The 19060-nt window shown below is 39.5% G+C and overlaps 1 protein-coding gene across 1 annotated transcript in view; it reads left to right on the top strand.

Moving 5' to 3' along the window:
- Window positions 1-6092: 6092 nt before the first annotated feature.
- LOC138617645 (VPS10 domain-containing receptor SorCS1-like) overlaps window positions 6093-19060 on the top strand; it is a 44853-nt gene continuing 31885 nt past the window's right edge. Inside the window, exon 1 of the mRNA XM_069692802.1 lies at window positions 6093-6925. Coding sequence (XP_069548903.1) covers window positions 6236-6925 — 690 coding nt within the window. The 5' untranslated portion in view covers window positions 6093-6235. The remainder of the gene's footprint in view (window positions 6926-19060) is intronic.

The raw sequence follows: 19060 nt of genomic DNA, 5'->3' as shown, positions 1-19060 counted from the left end.
GTACGAAAACAGAAGTGAAAAAAACTCCCGGTTTGGATGGAGCCAGCCAGGTTGCTTTTCCTCCCACGAAGAGACAGACGAAAGATGTCATCCTGACAATAGGGGTATCAGATAAGAAAACGCTTACGTGTCACAGTAGGGGTCATAAGCTGAGATGTATTTTGTCTTTTTCAGCAAAAGCCTAAAGTTGCCTAAAATATGCTATGAAACAGCATATCTATAGACAGACAGACAGACAGACAGACAGAGTAAAGGAAATGTAATTTGTGGATTTCCATCCGATGAATATGTCAAACTCAGTAGTTGTACTTATCATCCTTCAGTAATCAATAGTACCACAGAGCACTGTGTTTTATGACTCGTGTCATTTGCAAATTGAGGAAGCAGTTACAATGGGCACATCTATAATTGATAATTACCAGTCTATTGTGGCTCTGCAGCAGGAGCCTAATGAAGAGCTGATATAAACTGTAACTCCCACTGTGTCCAAAATTGTTTGATTTATCCAACTGAAGAATAGGTTTATCCTGCTCATCTCTAAAATATGCCGCAGGAACAGTTTCCAAATATTTATCCAGTTTATTTATAATATTTATTGTGAGGCTATTACTCAAAAGTCAAATTCTGAATGTTACGAATGATCTCTAAAATGAGGAGGTATAAAAAAAGAGACAAAACTTTAATCTGAATATGTTCTGCAAGGTGCCCAGACTTCTGTCATCACCACAGCATTTAAATGGACATGAAGGACTTCTAAAGCTTTTAATTATAAACTACTTCAGGAGAACTTCAGACTGCCAGCATTTCAATATTTCTCTCAGATATTAATGTTTACAGCCAGGGTGTCCTCAACCACAGGTTCAGGTTTAGTTTACTTTTTCCACTTTCCCCGCTTTGTCGGATCACCTGAAGTCATCCTTCAGGATTCAAGATTATTAATCTAAAAGTGGGATGAATTACCCTAGCCATCATTTCCCAAGGTCTCAATTTTTTTTTTTTTTATAAAGAACAATAAAACATGGGGCCATTGTCTGCAAACATGGAGAATTTGCTATCCTAAAATGAACTCTACCTCGAGTCCAGCAGCAATGTCTCGCAAATTACTTTGTTATAGCTTTTATCAGGGGAACCACATAAAAAACAAAATTACATTTGGTAAAGACTGTACAGAGAAAGACATCAGTACTGACGTTTCCGCAAAAGAACAGAACCAAATAAGCATAATTTGATGAACATTTAGATTATTTAAATTGATGTATTTTCCTTTTGAAACAGGATATTAGGCTGTAATGTAGTTTGATTAGGTTTAGGGACAAATTCAATTTGGTTGATTGAGGGAAAGATTAGGGATTGTTGTCAGTTAAGTTTATGGAGCAGTCATGGTTAAACGTTTTGACTTGTACTGTAGTTGAGTATTTCATTTCTTTCTGCTACTTTGTATTTCTACTCTACTACATTTTGAAATCCATTCTGACCGTCAACACAGACAACAAGCAACCTAGAAAAATACAATACAACTTAGTGTATGTGTGTCTACAGTATTGCTGAGCCACAAATAGCTCTTCAGTGGAGCTGAGTAAGTTGGTTGGTTGTGCTGGCCAACATGAATTTAAACACATTTTCAATATCCAAGAAGTGATGCAGTGAATATTGAATACCTTCATTATGTAACTATCTATCGCTGTCCTTTTTTTGTGTTCCTAAGTGCTTAAGCTTAAAACACATGTTTGACAAAGCCATTATTTAGATGAAGGCCGAAAGGACCCTGGACTTTTTTCACGTTTGTTTGCACTTTTCTGTTACATTTTTTCTTGACATCACATGTTGCCTGTAAAGCGTGCAATCCACCCAACAATCCACTAGGGGAGCGAGGGGAGCGTGTCTTCGTTTGACCTGGTGTCACCTTAGTGTGAGAAGAAGAAGCATGTGAACTGAGAGGTAACGTGATGCAGGTCATGTGATGAACTGTTAAAGCTGTGAAGGCTTTAGGGGGGGGGCAGAAGGTGCAATTAACGCCATACGTGACTATATGTGACTTGCATGGTGGTTCGTGCATGGTAGGAAGTCCAGGGTTCAAGTCCAGGAGAAAATGCCATGTTAGAACGCCTGTTTTTGCAATGTTGCAATGGGGCCTGCTTTGCCACGAACATTTACTTCATGTTAGATACATAACATTAAAACTGTTAATGTCATAGAAATATGTCTTGGAAAAAAGGTGGCGTTGTCCTTATGATGCACATAAAAAAAATACCATTTTCAAACTTATTTCCTAAATCAAAAATCCCAAACCACTTATGAAAAATTTCTCTCATAACTGTTTATGTTTTGCCATTATACTTCACTTGATGAAAATGTTCCTAACTGGTGCCTGAAGCTATTCTAACTTCATAATCATATTCTAACTACAATTGGGTCAAACCCACTAAACTATAGTCTGAGCTAAGGTTATGATATAATCAGTGGCAGGAGTGAAATGAGGAAAAATGTTTGCGCCATTGCCAAGAAAATGAACTCCCTTAAACTGTGTGAAGAATGAACTTGTTTAAAGGCAGATTAACGAAGCTTTGTAGTACAATATTAGGCTGCTGTTGTGTTTGTTGTCTCGAGCTGTGCTGAGGCAAATTCTGCTCACTGAAGGTTAAGCAAAAATATTAAGAAGGATGAAGATTAACGAAATGGTGAAGAGGTACTTTCATGGGGAAATCCACCTCACTGATTACTGAATCTGTGCTGAATAAGTAATGTTTTTAAATCAGACGTCATACAACTGAGAGTCAGTTAACTATAACTGCAGACTAAAGAAGGCAGAAAATAAACAGAAGTACAGTAGGAGAAAGTACAAATGCAGCGTATTTCTGTTATTTCCAGATATTAACAGGTATCTGTATGGATTTGTTATTCACATTTTATACATTTCTCTGAAAAGCACAGTCCCACCACTTCACCTCACTTCAGCAGACTTGTTTGAAAGAGTAGCCGAAGGGTTTGGTATCAAATAGATGTAGCCTGCAGCATTTCAATGGGGGCTGAGCACTTAACCTGCTGCCTGTATTGCATTTCACCGTATCTCTCAATAATGTAATTGAAATCATTATTTGAAAAGGTGATTTTCTCTCCTAGTGCCCCAGAAGTGTGTTCAGCATTAATTGAAGTGAATGTCTCCGGTGTCCATCATTAAATTGATGCAATATATATTGCTACCCCCACACCTTCTACCTCAGCATGAGGGGCTGTGTAACATATCCACACAGAAGTAACACTTTCTTTTACAGCTCTAATTTTAAGAAGAGGTTTAGGTTTACATAATTATCTATTATAAAGAAAAGAAAGTTCACTTTTCCATGGCAGTGGTGTGGCTTTTGTCCTGCACACGTACTGCAGCTTATATTCAATGCTAAGCAGCATTGATGGCAGGTGTTAGTTTTTTAGTTGGAGGAGCAGGGTGAGACAATGTACTGTGCATGAATAATGTCCTGACTGTCTTTCTCCTTTTTTTTTTTTTTTTTACTGTTATGAGGAGCAGAGTAATCAGGGCAGTTGTGAAAGTGAAGCAGACATCAGAGTGAAAAAGACTAATTTCAGAGATGGCCTCCACAGTGCTCTTTCCTTCTTCCGCTGAATTCTATTTAATTAAAAACACAGAATAATCCAACAACACAGATAGCTGTCGCCTCATTCCTTTGTGTGCTCTTCACACTGCCTGCTCACAAGTTCCCATCATAGAAGTAGGAGCTCAGGGAGCATAACGCAGTTTGTATTCAGTCAGTGTGACAGGCAGCAAAGCAGCAATCTTGTCTGTCGACAGACAATGATTCCACTCAGCTGCCATGTTGCGCACACAAATGTGCTATACGACATCCGTCCTGAAATCTGTCACCTTGCAAAGTGAAATTTAAAATCTGTGAACGAGTCAAAAAGATCCTCCATATTTGATTTTGAATGCACCTTTTGCAACCTTGCACACTAAGTTGGCTTGTGCTCTCTTTTGCCTTCAGGGATTTTTATAAGGGAATGTGATTTCAGAAGCCTCAGTTCAGTTCTTTGAAAAGCATTTATTGATTTTATATAGGATGATATTTACACAACTTCATCTGCCCACAATGGACTCAGAGTGTACACTGTAAATAAAAACACAACTTTTTATCTAAATCTAATTGAACAGTCAACTTGTCAATCAACAAAAGTTTATTCTGCATCTCTTCAAATAACTGATTCATTGTTAAAGTCACTTTTCAAGCAACACATTGTCTGGTTCCAGCTTTTCAACATGACATTTTACGGCTTGTTCTTCATTTTTTTCCATTGTAAATGGAATTTCTCTGGGACTATTGTTCAGATAAAGCAAGTTATATGAAAATGTCACCTTTAGTCACTAGGAAATTGTCAGGCCCCCTTTTCACTATTTTGTGATTTAAACAATCAAAATGGTCACTCATGAAAAAAAAAATCACTGGATTAATAAATAGATACAGTAATTATTAGTTGTATCAATATTTTATGACAGTTATTAAACAATTATTACAAGTAAAACAGAAACTAGTCACGCAGGATTTGCACAACCATCCATGTCTAAACTAAGCAGACGGCTCAAGTCTAAAATCCATTATGATCATCACTGCAGATGAATCGCTGGCAAAGTTGCAGCAAGTAAGAAAATAGATGTGAAACATTGTGTAAGCGTCTCACACACACACACACACACACACACACACACACACACACACACACACACACACACACACACACACACACACACACACACACACACACACACACACACACACACACACACACACACACACACACACACACACACAGTCATTGTTGTCTTTTAGAGGTGTTCTGTATTGTAATTGTTGGACAGTGCTTTAGGTTTGCATTACAGTCAAGACTTGAGCTTTTTAGCCAGTGTTCTCCATGATTGAAATTCTCAGTCAGCCATCAATCTGCATTATAGACTGGTTCCCCCTTGTCTGGTGGGGGCTAACTGAAACAGATTGAGACAGCTCTTGCTCACTGCATCACTAATGGCTGGCAATGAAAGACATCTCTGTGCAGTTGACCCGTATGTGGAACAGGATCACGTCGCAGCTCAGAGCAATGGGGAGAACACAGCTCAATATAGGGAGTCTCTTCGGCATCAGTCACCAGTCAACAGCATCCTCATCCTATTGACTAAATGTTGCCCAGAAATAGAATCTAATCACAGGGTTTGGACAGGCTCTAGTTCTCCTAATGGTTTACCATTAGCTGACTGGAACAAGGCCCAAAGTATAGCGAAATATAACAATATATTCTGGGGGGTCTGCATTGCATGGTAATAATGGGTTCACGATTATTGCCATGGCTGCTGCTTATTCTTCTGTACTTATACACAACAGCAGATATGAGAGGAGGTTTGTAGCGAAAGTGATTGCTCGCTCACCTCTGTTTTGAATCTTTCTCATTATTTTCTGTCATAAAAGCCTCCATTAACCTGAGAGAGGGCCACCCAAAAAATGGAATCTCAAATTTGGGGAATATGCATTTTCTCCATTCAGCTGTGTTGAAAGGATAATACAGGAGTGCAACCTGAGTGAAACAATCTTAAACCCATTTTGCAGGCAGGCCACAACAGAGTCGTTACCTGCATAGCATAATTGACAGTGAACACAGGCAATCTTCTTAATTGATTAGTCAGACCTGCGCTAATGCAAAGCCTCATTGTATCTTCCAAAAGCCTCTGTCAGTAACATTTCCGTACAAAGACCACCAGATGCAGAGCCACCAATGTTTCTGGATTTTGCCCCAGAGTCGTCCCCCCCCTCTTCCCCCCATCCACCTCCCCCTTTCACGGTCTTTTAATTCTGTTCATAATGACCTATATGGTTATTTAATGTGAGATAATAAATGTCATTCTGCTGATCAAAAGCAGAATTAAGACCCCTAGGAGGGCACGCGCCTCTCCATATAAGTTAATTAAGAGCACGCCCAGTTGCTGTTTTTTTTTTTTTTTTCGTCCAGGTTGAGACGAGGATGCGGGGGTATGGGCCCCGCTCCCCTCTCGTGCAGGATTCAGCCTCCAGCTCCTCCTCTGATGCATCGTTTGCATCAGTACTTGGGAACACTTGTCCGCGCGCTGCTGCACCTCCCCACAGTGCATTCACCGACTCCACTTTACCAGGTGATGACAGACAAACGCTCAAGACTAAAAATGATATGTTTCTAACACGCCTGGAGTCGGAATCAACGTAGAATGGAGACGCGCCTCGGTCACTGCCTTTTTATCATTTTCTCTGAGTGGATTTGGCTCTTCACCACAACTTCCATCCTGGACGGAACAAAAGCGGAGGTAAGGTGCATTCCGTCGTGCCAGCTTCCTCTCATCGCAGCGTTTCCCCGGGAACTCTCGGAGCTGGATTTCACTAATTTTAGCGAGGCACAAGCTGAAGAATTTGTTGGATTTACCGAAGGGTCATTCATCGCCAGCGGGGACGAAAAGCACAACGTTGCGGAATCAACAGCGAGTGAAGAAAGTTCGTCCAAAGTGCAGCCACTTTTGGGGGAAAATAACACAAGTTGTCCGCAGAAGGATGTCTTGAACGGGCACCAAAAACTTTGCCGCCCTAAAGTGCTTTCTCGAAGTGCATCACGCGCGACTGCCCCCTCTGCCAGTAACATAACCGAGAATAGCACAGGTGATGGCAAAAATAACAGCTCTTACGTTGAAAACGGTGATGTGACGGTAAACGAGGGCAGTGATGTGGCCAGTTGGAAACGAAGTGCGAGGAGCGCAGAGACTTGGTCCGGATTCAGACCTGGGGGCGGGGAGGTTGCTTCGGTTTCGGACCAGGAGGAGTTTCAGCTCACAAGTTCGACATTCGCACTCACCGAGGACACCGCTCACAACCAGGCGATGGTGCACTGGTCCGGACAGAACAGTAGCGTAAGTACTTTGTGTGCTCTACATTTACGCACGGACCTCTTTTGACGCAGTGTGGTCAGCGTTCGCGCACAGACGTTCTTCTGTCATTTGAGTCATTTGAAGCTTTAGTTTCGACTGTGAATCAGCGCGAACTGACCAGACGTGATAGAGATTACAAGTGAGACTGCTGAGAGCTTGCAGAGTTTGAAGGAATCAATCTTGTGGGTCTGTCTTACCCTGCTCGCTCTCTCTCTCTCTCCATCTCTCTCTCTCTCTCTCTCTCTCTCTCTCTCTCTCTCTCTCTCTCTCTCTCTCTCTCTCTCACACACACACACACACACACACACACACACACACACACACACACACACACACACACACACACACACACACACACACACACACACATTTATTGATGATTAGCTGACTTGGCAGGTACAGCTAAAATTTAAAGGAAAAAGAGCCAGATGATTATCGTTAAAGGTACTGCATAGAGTTTGAAATGAATTATGGATTCTTTTGTTAAGCTCTCCCCATTTTTTGTCACTGATGTTTGCGGTTCGTTACAGGCATGCAGTGGTTTTTTTTTTTTTTGCACAAGTGAAATCAATAGAAGCTATTTGTACTTGCTCAAAAAAAAAAAAAAAAAAAGGTTAATGTTTGAGTTGGTAAGTAGATATAATGATATCAATATTTAACTTCATGTGTCCATCACTCTTTATACAAATAATATGGGCTTGGAAGTGCTATACAGTAAAGAGAAATTAAGCACAGAAATCAATATACAATAAAATGCTACATATTGTATGGGCACTTAAAAAATACATTAAAAAAAAATTCCAAGTTAAATGACAAATTGAAAGCTGACACAAAAATGACATGTTGCTTAAAATGGCTCACTGACGTTGCCTCCCTTACATCCAGCGGACTGGCAGTCCACAGTTTGGGAGGATCCAATTTTTCTTATGTCTTATGCAGTTCTGAGCTTCAAACAACCCACAGTGGAGGATGTGAGTGGACGTGAAGGCCACTTAAAACAACAGGGAGTCCTCCATGTAAGCTGGTCCCACGCCATTTGGATCTTTACTAACAAAGAGACTGTAAAATCAATTCTAAAAGATACGTGGAGCCACGTCAAGTGCAACTAAAACCAGCGTCACTCAATTTGCTCTTTTTTCTTGTTTTGGTCAAGAGTCACGTAGCAGAACTTGAAGTACTTGTATTTCCTAAATATTTCCAGTGAGACCAGTGAAATGTGTAGTATAGTCTGCGTGAGATGTAAGCACGACTAAGATGAAAGAATGCTGATTGAACTCAATTCCACGATCAAAATCCAACACACGTTCATACTGTGTAATGGTTATTGGCCTTAATCTGGGAAAGCAGAGATTTTTGAATAGTGGTTGTTTTTGGGCCTTCGGGTATAAGCAACAGTATGTCTTGTGTTGCATTGTTCTTTAGAAATTATTATTAGTCATCTATTTATTAAGAACATATGATAGATAGATAGATAGATAGATAGATAGATAGATAGATAGATAGATAGATAGATAGATAGATAGATAGATAGATAGATAGATAGTTACTTTATTATGAGTTTGTGTCATTTGGCTGCACATATATGTATAATTTTGTGTAGCCAGCACAAGTGGAAATTCACATTTTGAATGCATTATCTAAGGGCTGCATGCACATTAGCAGAGCATGGGACCAAGGCAGGATCTTTCTGCGTCATCAAAAGAAATGTTATAATTCGCAGACAAGGTACCAAAACACACCCAAACATTACTGTATATATTTGTTTTCATCTATGCCATTCTCAAAAGAATACTGTGGCTTGTGGGGAATTACACTTATTTGCTTTCTGGCTGAGTTCAGTGTGAAGAAACCTCTACTGTGTACATGTCTGTACAGAAAATATGAAGCTAGAACCAGCTTAGTTAAACATGAAGACTGGAAGCTGTGAGGAAAAGCTAGTCTGGCTCATCCAAAAGGTAACAACCTGCCAGCACCTCAGAATTTTACATTATGTTTGTTTAATCTGTACAAAAGCAAAAAGGGTTGTGGTTTTATGGGGAAGCTTGAAATATGTCTTATCTTGGCTGTTTCTCCATGCTTCCATACATTATGCTAAGATATATATTTTTAACCTGCCAGCTTTAACTTCATATTTAGTGTTCAGACGCCTACCTATTGGCAATAAAACAAACAAGATTATTACCCAAAACATTAAACACAATATAGTTACAGTATACGAGTGGTATTATACTGAGGTAAGGATCAGCAAGTCATACAATATTAATAATGTGTTATTATATATCTGCTTGTTTTTAATCCAGTAACAATCGACTGCATGAGTCAGTGATACTCTGAAACTTTTGATTGAAGACAGTATCATCAAGATTTGGCTTCATCATTTTCACAGTTACATACACAACTTTGTGATTCGAGAAATCTAGCAGATTTTCCAGCTGGTGGGCTCTTTTTATGAATCTATTTAAAGTAGCAATCTATTTGAGAATTCACCAAGTTCTCCTTTCCCTAATTAAAATCTTTTTTTAATGTGTTAACAGTTACTCCTCAGGGCTTCAATCAGCTTCCCCGGGTATAAGAAGACATTTAGACATCAATAACAATCTTCTTGTAGAGGTTGACTGATAAAAGAGAGACAGTTTGTAACAGTTTTCAGTCGCTGCATTGGTCTATAAATACAAAGAAAGAAGGAGTGCTTAGAGGCTGATAAATGCTTTCAGTGTTCATAGACATGTCTACGTTTGGTTGGTTAATGGGACTCAGCTTGTGTGGGAAACTGTTTTGACAGTCACATGTTGAGTTTGTCACACATGAAATTACATTTTCAGGCCATTCTGATAACTGGTTTCAGTATTAGAGCTTCAGGACGTCAGTCAGTTTGTGATACACATTGTCTAAGCTCGACATTGACGTGTTTTGATGTTAAGTTTTCCTGTCCAGTTCCAGATTTGATTTTGCCAGTCATTAGCTGATGAGTCCTAGCTGGTGGATGTTACAGTTCTTTTATCACGTGTCCAATTATCACAGTTTGAAAACAAAGTTGCCATGTCAGTTCAGTTTTTTAGTCAACGTGAAAACCCGGAAAAATGCAAAACAGTGCTCCGTCCAGGAGCTGCTGCTACACTGATTGATGTGGTTATTATCTGTATAGCACCATGTTGCATTTCAATAACAAGTGTTTCCTCGTTGGATTTGAACAATTTCACTACAACAATTAAATGGCAAGTTTAAAGGATTTGATCAGAATAAAATAAATCATAATTAATTGAGGAGAATGAATGAATGTTTGCTTTAATCTGAATTCCAGTGTACATCTAACGTAGCCTTCATGCTATAGCCTTGAACGGTCTACCTGCAGGAGCCGGGCAGATAAATAATTTCAATTCACTGTTTATCAAAGATCCACTCTGCCTTTACGAGCAGCCGAGAGCACAACATGTTTTAAAGCAGGGTATGTAAGGGCTCATATAGCCCAAGGTCATTAGTGTGCTGTAAAACATATTTGATTTAGTTGAGATTTAATTAGGTTCGTTACTTTTTTTTATTTATTTAAAATTTGAACACGCTGTGTATGATAAAAATCATCATAAAATGCTGCTGGCCCACTGCAGGGCCTGTTCCTCTGTCAGTACACTGCATTGTGGTTCTCTTCACTTATGTAAGGATGTCCTTACGGAGAAAACTGTTGAGCTCTGCTGAAGAATAATTATGACATTGAACTGTACAACAAGTAATGTGAAGAAGCATTTTTTTTTTATTTATTTGACTGATAAATGGAAAAGTTGTGGCCAAAGGTGACATAAAAATGTAAATTTTCTTATTAACTCAAGGCACCTGCTTAAATTCTCCTCTCTGCACAAACAAAACTATGCTTACACTGTATGAATCAATCAATTGGTCATGACATGAGTGCTTAGCCTGGCTCCGCCCACCTATTGTTCAAGCGTCAGTCTTTGCTGTGATTATAGTCTGGAAACCTGTTCACATTAAGGTTCGCTCAGCTACTGCAAAAATGATGAAATCAAACTTTTGTTTCAAAATGTATTTCCAACGATGGGCGCAGTGGTGGAATTAGATGAAGCAATTTCAACAGGGGAATTGAAGCCTGAGCAATAACAATGCCTAAAACTAAAACTAAAATTCTGCTATGGTCATTTACAGACATGGTGATGCACTGTGCTCACTTTGGGGGAGTCTCTATAGTTTACTGCCTGGTGACTTTGGTGCACAACCTGCGTTATATGGTGGTCAATGCTGATTGGTTAAAGTTTGCTCCAATAGTTTCAACATTAACTGAAGGTTATGCCATTAAGATGTAACGACTGGAAACAATCTCCAATAGAGCGGGGACAGACCCATATATGCACACTGTGAATTTTAATACCAGGTTAATGGGTGTTCACAATGAACGTGACCGTGACACCCCCATCCCTTTTTGTCCATTAAAAATTCCAATAAAGTTATTGAAACAGGACGACTGTGTCCTCAACAATTCTGACAGAAAAGAGAGAGGCATCATGGCATCAGCACAGTCTGTTCTACAATGAACATCAGGTAAATCACAGCACAGCCTCAGTTTTAGCAGCAACATGTAAAATACCACTCTGCAAATACTGAAACAAGCTCTTTTGTTCATAACAAATCTTTTGTTGGGAGCCATGTGGACAATCAGACTGGAATTGTAGTCAGCTGTGTTGCTGAAACTGCTAGACAGCTGCCTAAATGTACCCCCCCCTCAGACTGAGCATTTAAATACTACCACTGTGGAAGAAATTAGGCTCAGTTCTCTCATCTCTGGGCCATTTTGGGGTGAAATTTGCCAAGAAATAAAAAAATAAAAATCAAGGCAAGAGGTGCCACTTTAAATGACTACAGCCCCGTTACGTCTACAACATATTTTTCAGGTTCGTCGAAGTGGGTTGCATTTAATACATTTCGAATGAATGATGTGATCTTTTGAGGGAGCGATTGGCCTGGTTTTCATGTCATCCTTGTGTTTGGATGGGTTTTATTCAGGCGCTCTAGTTTCCTCTCACAGTCCAAAGACTAGCAAGGTGAATCAGCAAGTCTAAATTGCCTGTAGGTGTGAATGTGTTGGTCATTCTGTTTGCCCTTTGAGGCTGTCAAACTGTACTGGGTCTTGCCCAGTGCATTCAATCCCCCATGACCTTGTACACATCTGCCCTGTTTTGTTTTCAGTCTATTAAGCCGTTTCAAATGTCAGGTTTGTGACGGTAATTACTTAAAATTGTACACAGAAAGAAAAGCTATACAGGCAACGCTATATTATTCATTTTACAAAGAAGAAGGCACTGCTGTCCTAAATGTGCGCAGAAGCACCAATTTCTCCTTTCTCTTCTTCTTCCTCTTTCTTAGTGCCAGAACGATGAAGATCTTACAGCTTCCAGGACAATACTCAGAGTTTTTGTATTAAAAATATAGGATTATTGATGGAGAGCCTCTGTCTACATCTGTTTTTTTTTTTAGCTTCGAGCTTCAGTTATAGGGCATTTAGTCAGAATGAGTTCTGGTTAATGGTTCTCCATTTGTTCCCAAAAAGGGTCGTCATAATCTTTTTCTGCCTGAAGCTGCCTGCTCCTGGGTACTCAAAATCTACAACGCCTGAAACATTTGTTGAGTTTTTCCATCAGCTTTCTGCTCATGGGAAAATAACCCCTCTATCTTTACCTTGAGCGACCTCGAGGAGCAGCTTCTCATTTTCTCATTCTCATCGCATTTTCTACTTCTCCATTTCTTCGGAGGGCCTCCCCCTCTTCTGATAGCTTGGTGCATAGTGTCCCATCATCTGCCTCATTTGGTGAATTGTCTCACCCATTTCTGCATACTGAAGCTGAGCTAGGTGTGCAGGGTGTAGTTTCATGCAAATTCTTACATCTGTGACTCACTGACTGAATACTGGACAAACTATTGAATTCTTTGACCTTCCTCAGGCCCACTATATAATTTTTGTAAATGTCCTTGAAAACCCAACAAATGTGAGCAAGACTGTCTTTTGAGATTCTTTATGTCGTTGAGATGGGTCTTACTGTGCGTTAGGCTTGGACTGAAAGAACAATGACATGAGAAAACTGTCAGTTGATTTTGTGCCCATTCAATGACAAAATCCAACTTATTCAACAGTTTTTAATCACCACTGTTCCGTGGAGAGTGAGAAGCCACTTAAAATAAGCAAATTTGAGAAAAAGTCAATGAAAGAAAACACTTAGTGCCATGAAGACAAATGTCATGTTGTAATTACTGAAATTACCCAGAGACAATTAAGTTTTGAGCACCGGCATCAATCAGTCTGAGGGAAATAGGTAAAGGATGACCTAAAGAGAAAACAGAGCTAGTGTTATTTCATCTCTGGTTATAGTCATTTGACTTGTAACTGCCAACGCCTACACAGAAGCTTTGCACACATGACTTACAGAAAGTCTTTTGTCAACTTAGTTTTAAACTGAACTGAATCGTGAATTTATAACTGGAGGTCATTGCTGCAGAAGATATATTGAATACAAATATACTGCCAATGTGAATTATCTGCAAACATGTTTTTCAACATCAATGACAAATCAACCAAGTAATAGCAAAATGATGGTGTTACTGCATTAGTGAAGAATGTAAATGTCAATAGTGAACGTAAGGCTTGAACATTTTTTTTTTTGTCTGCAGAGTTTTGAGAAACTTGAAAGAGGTGCCTTCACCCTGTGTGACTTGCAGGGTTCTTTTTTTTCTTGCCAGACTGAACAGCGTTCTCGAGTCACAGTGAAAATACTGTATTTACCCAAATTACTATATTCTGAGTACAAAGACAGCCTCACTCAAAGAAAAATGTTAAAGTCTGAAAAGCACAACATAAAAATGTAAGAAAAATATCAAATACAGACTGTGATTAAATATGCAGGATCAAATAGGTTGAAATAAAAATAAAGTAAACTGAGCAAAAACTGTGACGCACAGCTGTGTGGAGAGGGAAAACAAGATAAGTTCATGATGAAAGAGGGACTTGAGAGTGGTATCAATCTTTTCCTCTGACTTGTGGCAATAGTATAATAATGATAATAATATATTCCCAAAATGCATAATTATCCCTTTAAGAAGAATAGAAGCCTCTTTTTAACAACATGGAGGCTGCATATAAACAGAGGATGTCAATGAAGACCATGTGTACAGGTTAGACGATTAACCAAACTCCTGTTATCAGTTTATCAATAATCATCAATACATGTAGTTAAAGCAAAATAACTTAGTGTTGTTTTCATCCATAGAAAATATTCTGCACACAAGTACACCTCAGCCCTGTTTAAAACCACATTTGTGTGTACATGTAAATGTAATATTTGTCTTTTTATTATCAGCTGAAACAATAACTTTTTTTTCAAACTAAGGAGGTTTCTATTGTGAAGGGACTATTTAGTGTTTTACATAAAGCTTACTGGATATATACATAGATGCCTATTTAGTTGGTTGAACACACTTTATTCTGATTTATGAGAACATTTTATGACAAAACGAGGACGTTTGTCCCAGTTGATCAATTTCTCAGTGTTTCTTGTTGTTCTATAAAAGCAGTCTGAAACAATTACACCTAAAATTGCAGCTCTACATCTAATTTGGATGACGGTGAGATTCCCCCATGTCGTACGGTAGGGGAGGAAAAGGAGGCTTAATATGATCGGTCGTTAAATTCAGTTTAGTCCTTAGCACCTTTCCACCATTTTATCTTTCCTGCCACCCCCACCTTGATTCTGCCTCCTCAGCGTACCATCACAAACAGCCCTGTTCTGGACACATGTAGTTTCCTTCATAAAGCGTGTTGACATGCTCAGACAACCCTGGCCGGAGCTGTCAGAGCAGACCTCCACTGGCTCCCCTTTCTCCTGGGTGGCTGTGATGGACAGACTGTGGAGGCAGAGGTGGTGGAGGAGGGTGGGGGAGCTGTGTAGTGTTGTTTTAGGGAGCAAATATCACACACATAAATAAATTCATGAAATACATAATGATTAGACTCCACCTAAGGCAACTGCCGACAGGGACTTTATTTTCTCTGACAAATTTGTGGCTGCCGTGTGGCCTATACTGCACGGATAAACACAGCGACTATTTTTTTAATGCTCAGCACTGCACAGAAACTACTGGCAGGCTGAGTTCAGCTCTGCCAAGCCACCAAGCCTTCCTGTGGTGAGGTTCTCTAACGCCTCGAAATCCTGCTGAGTGTGTTTTTTTTTTTAGCGGCAAGCCCTGTTCCCCTCCTGGGTTTCCTTTCTTCTCCACCGAGTGCAGTCTAGCAGAGCAGAAATTCCAAATCGGGTAAAGATTTTATTCTAGACCAGGATAAAATTAATTTGCCAGGAACAATGCATCATAAGATCTCACCTTTTTTTTTTTTGTCACAGACACATCCTTGTGTTTGGACTTCTTTGTGTTGTTTGCTGTGCAGGTCCATATTTTTCTTTATCATTTACATGAGATAATCTTAAAGTTACCACTATATCTTAGAAATGCCTTTTCCTTCCAGTTTTCAGCTGCTTTGTGTGTCTCGGTACTCCGTCTATGAATCAGAACACTCCCAGCTGGTTGCTGATGTCAATATTCTTTTGTTGGTTATTGCTCAGTTTGCACCTCATTTTTTGCTCCAGAACGCTTTCATTTTACGGTGGCCACCTGCATTACTCCTTCAAATGAGTTATGCCATCTGGCTGCTGTAAGAAAAGCCTTACGTTCAAAACCATAACTTTGATACGCTCACTCAAGTTCTCCGTTTTGGATTTATACTGATGTATTTTGGCGAACACGAGGTTTCAGACACAGAGACTAATAAGACATATGGCTGAGAGGAATCCTTCCCCAGCATATCTATCTAATGAGCTATTTTACTTTATTTATGTCAGAGGATATACACTTTATTAAAGAGTCCAGGGAGCTTTTAGTTTGTCAAAATGTGACTAATCTTTTACTATCTCACTCAGCACTTCCAAATTTGTGCTGAGGATTTAAAAAGACTTTTGAAAAGTAAAAAAAAAAAAACTTCTCACACAGTGCACACAACTTTTTGGTTAGGTTAAAAAACCTACTCGCTCGCTGTCTAATCTTGCCTCCATTGATCAGACCCCCCTCCCCGCACATGCTTGCTGAAGCCTCCGAGCTCAGCAGGCCGCCTGTAGCCTTGCGGCTGAACTTGCCTGGGCTTTTCATTTATGGTGAAGAAGCAAATGATGCGCGAGCATAAGCCCAAAAAAGAAGGAAGTCGTCTCAGATGACTTATCAACCGAGATTCCACTCTAACACACTGCCGTTGTCTCAGCATGAGGAGTCCAATAACATCAGACACTTGCTGTTCTGCTTGTAGGCTGTAACATGAAGTACCTGCACCGTGACCATTTAAAATACTGGTTATATGCTGTTCACAGATCAGTGGTCTGCCACAGTAGCAGAAACAGTCACATTACAACTGAATTGTCTTACTTCAAGAGTAAAATGTTCTAAGTCTTATTATCCTACAAGTGAAGCAATGGATGAATCTTCAGCATATTTATTCACTGGGCTTTCACTCCTCCTTGTATTTATATACCAGTTTTTTTTAATTTTTTTTTTATCAGGACGCCAATAGTTTATGCTGTGCAAAGTGATATTGTGAAGTTGCTTTATAATTTATGACTGCAGTGACCCGCTATCCATGGGAGAGCCGACAGCTCTGACTTCAAACAACCCAGCTTCAGCACAACATCTGGTCTACGAGGAAATGTTGCCTTTGTTAATGAAGTGATATAAATTGATGTGGCAGACAGAAGCCTCTGTACATTGTGTGTCTCTCTCAGGTGCTGCTCAGGTATACGACGGCGTGCTCTCCTGCAGGGTTTTGCCGCTGTGGCGTGAGTCGCAGGGCACTAAACAATGAAATAGAAATTCTTTCTTTATTAAAGGTGTTAAATGATTCTGTTTAATGTGGTGATTGTATCAGGTGAAGTTTGGTGCTTCATGTTATTCCGGCTCCTGCGGGGGGTTGGTTGAATCTACTTGCTAAGCTTTGTTTTTTAATTTTTGAAAGGCACGCGCTGCCACGTTGTTAACACCTCTGTGGTGATGATATCCCGTTCATAGGTGTTCTCGCCTTTCTCCTCCCAATTAGTTTGTCTTAGTTGTGACATTTAATTTATTTTCACCAGTTATCACACACTGGAATATCATTACTACATATTATCTTGATGCCATATGATATAAAATTGTGAAGTTCAAATCCTCATAATTAAAGTTGGTACACTTCATTTAATTCATATTAACAATAGAATGCATGACTGCTTGTATAGTGAACCTGTTTATACATGTTCAGGGTCAAAGCGGAGCTGGAGCCAATTCAAATGTGCACTTAGCAAAAATCCTATAGACACATAATGTGATATTTTTTCTTATTATTAATATTCCAGTCAGTAACTCCTGTAACAATTGCTTTTATGGAACCATCCATCTGTTTAATTGCTGTGTCTAAATGTGATGACAGTTTTATTGATGAGGCAACTTAATTCCAACAGCTGATAAGGCTCGATCAACGGGTTGGAGAGAGCGGGAATGATTTGTAAAGCGTACTCCATCGCTCATTTCATTTGTCTCATGTGTTCCTCCTTTAATAACAGAAATCCCCCTATGTCCGCTTATTCGATACCTCTAGGCCACCCGTACTCCTCTTCGTACAACACCTTCAGTTCACACCAGTAATCCCTTCACCTTAAGCCCTTTAAGTCACCATTAAGCTTGCATTCATTCTTACGTAATGATCTCATTCATCCCCGTCTATTTACCTTCAAGGTTTAAGATTTTACAAAGGATTAGGGAGAGGAAAATCTATTTGCTTGCTCTTGGATGTCAAGTAATCCAGTTTGGAGATATGTAGGTGCAACTGCAGTGTAATGTGCCACGTACTACGCGGTAGCTGACACCTAATGCGACACCTTTGGTGAAATTCAATGGGATAGGTATGCTTAAACATATGGCATTATGATTTAAATTCAGAGTGTAAGCTGCCATTATCCGGTCTGTGGTGCATCATTAAAAGAAGAGCCTTCATCCAGTGATTTGAAATAGCAATTTAATGACGTGTGTGACATGCTGAGGTTCAAACACCTGTGTGACACAGAAATATCTACAAAGTGAATATTATATCACTGTGGTGATGTGTTAACCGCAGCCATAAAACTTCACCTTACACTTTCAACATCCCTCACACAGCACAGTAATAAGGTGTATGCACATTACATCTCACTGTAATTCTGGATTCTTCCCAAGTAAATGCAGAAAGTTAATTGCCATACAGAGGATGGGTGGGGGCTTAATTTGTCTTAATTCTCAGACTGCTGCAGGTTGTTTTATTGTTCATGACAGTGTCCATGAGAGTATGACTTTTGGAAGGTATGAAGGCCATTTTATTGGAGGACCATAAATCTCTGCAAACCAGTCTGGACACTTGGTACCAAAGTTATAACAAGCCGTGCACATGACCTCCGAATTAGTGCTCATACAAAGACTTTCATACATTCAGCACAAGGTGTAGTAATCAGAGAGGAGCTCCAGCTTTCTAAGTCACATGAAGGGGAAACAGTTGGGAAATAAATCTAAACTGTAAAGTTTCAATTCACTGCATTATTTACAGAAAGATGAAGGGTGGTGTTGCAATGTGGTATGTGATTAGTATTTACAATGCACAAATAAGGTAAAGACATAATGGAAAACATGAGCGGGGCACAAAACCAAGCTGGAACCATCAATCGATTTGTATTAATATTTCATATTAATTGTTGATTTTAGATCATTTTTTAAAGGAAAACATATTTCAAATAGAATATCTTTGGGTTAATGTTGTGGGAATAACAGGCAGAGAACATTAAGGCAAAGACTTGAGGAAAAAACTTGGCAGTAAAGTCAGTCTAAAATCAGGCAAACATGAGAAGGGAAGCACATGATGATCAGACACAGGTGAAATTAATCAGGGCACGGCAGACAATCACACGGAAGGGAAACACACAAAGACAGGAAGTGAGTATATAAAATAAAAAAATGTAAAACAATGGCTTCTTCTGAAGTAGTGTACTTCCATCAGTACACTTAGATGATTGTACACTTACTCGT

The sequence above is a fragment of the Brachyistius frenatus genome, unplaced genomic scaffold (assembly GCF_029030835.1).
Source record: "Brachyistius frenatus isolate BFR_SWC_R1_liver_20210118 unplaced genomic scaffold, ASM2903083v1 Contig_13, whole genome shotgun sequence".
Taxonomy (NCBI): Eukaryota; Metazoa; Chordata; class Actinopteri; family Embiotocidae; genus Brachyistius; species Brachyistius frenatus.
This window is presented reverse-complemented; position numbering and strand designations above follow the sequence as displayed.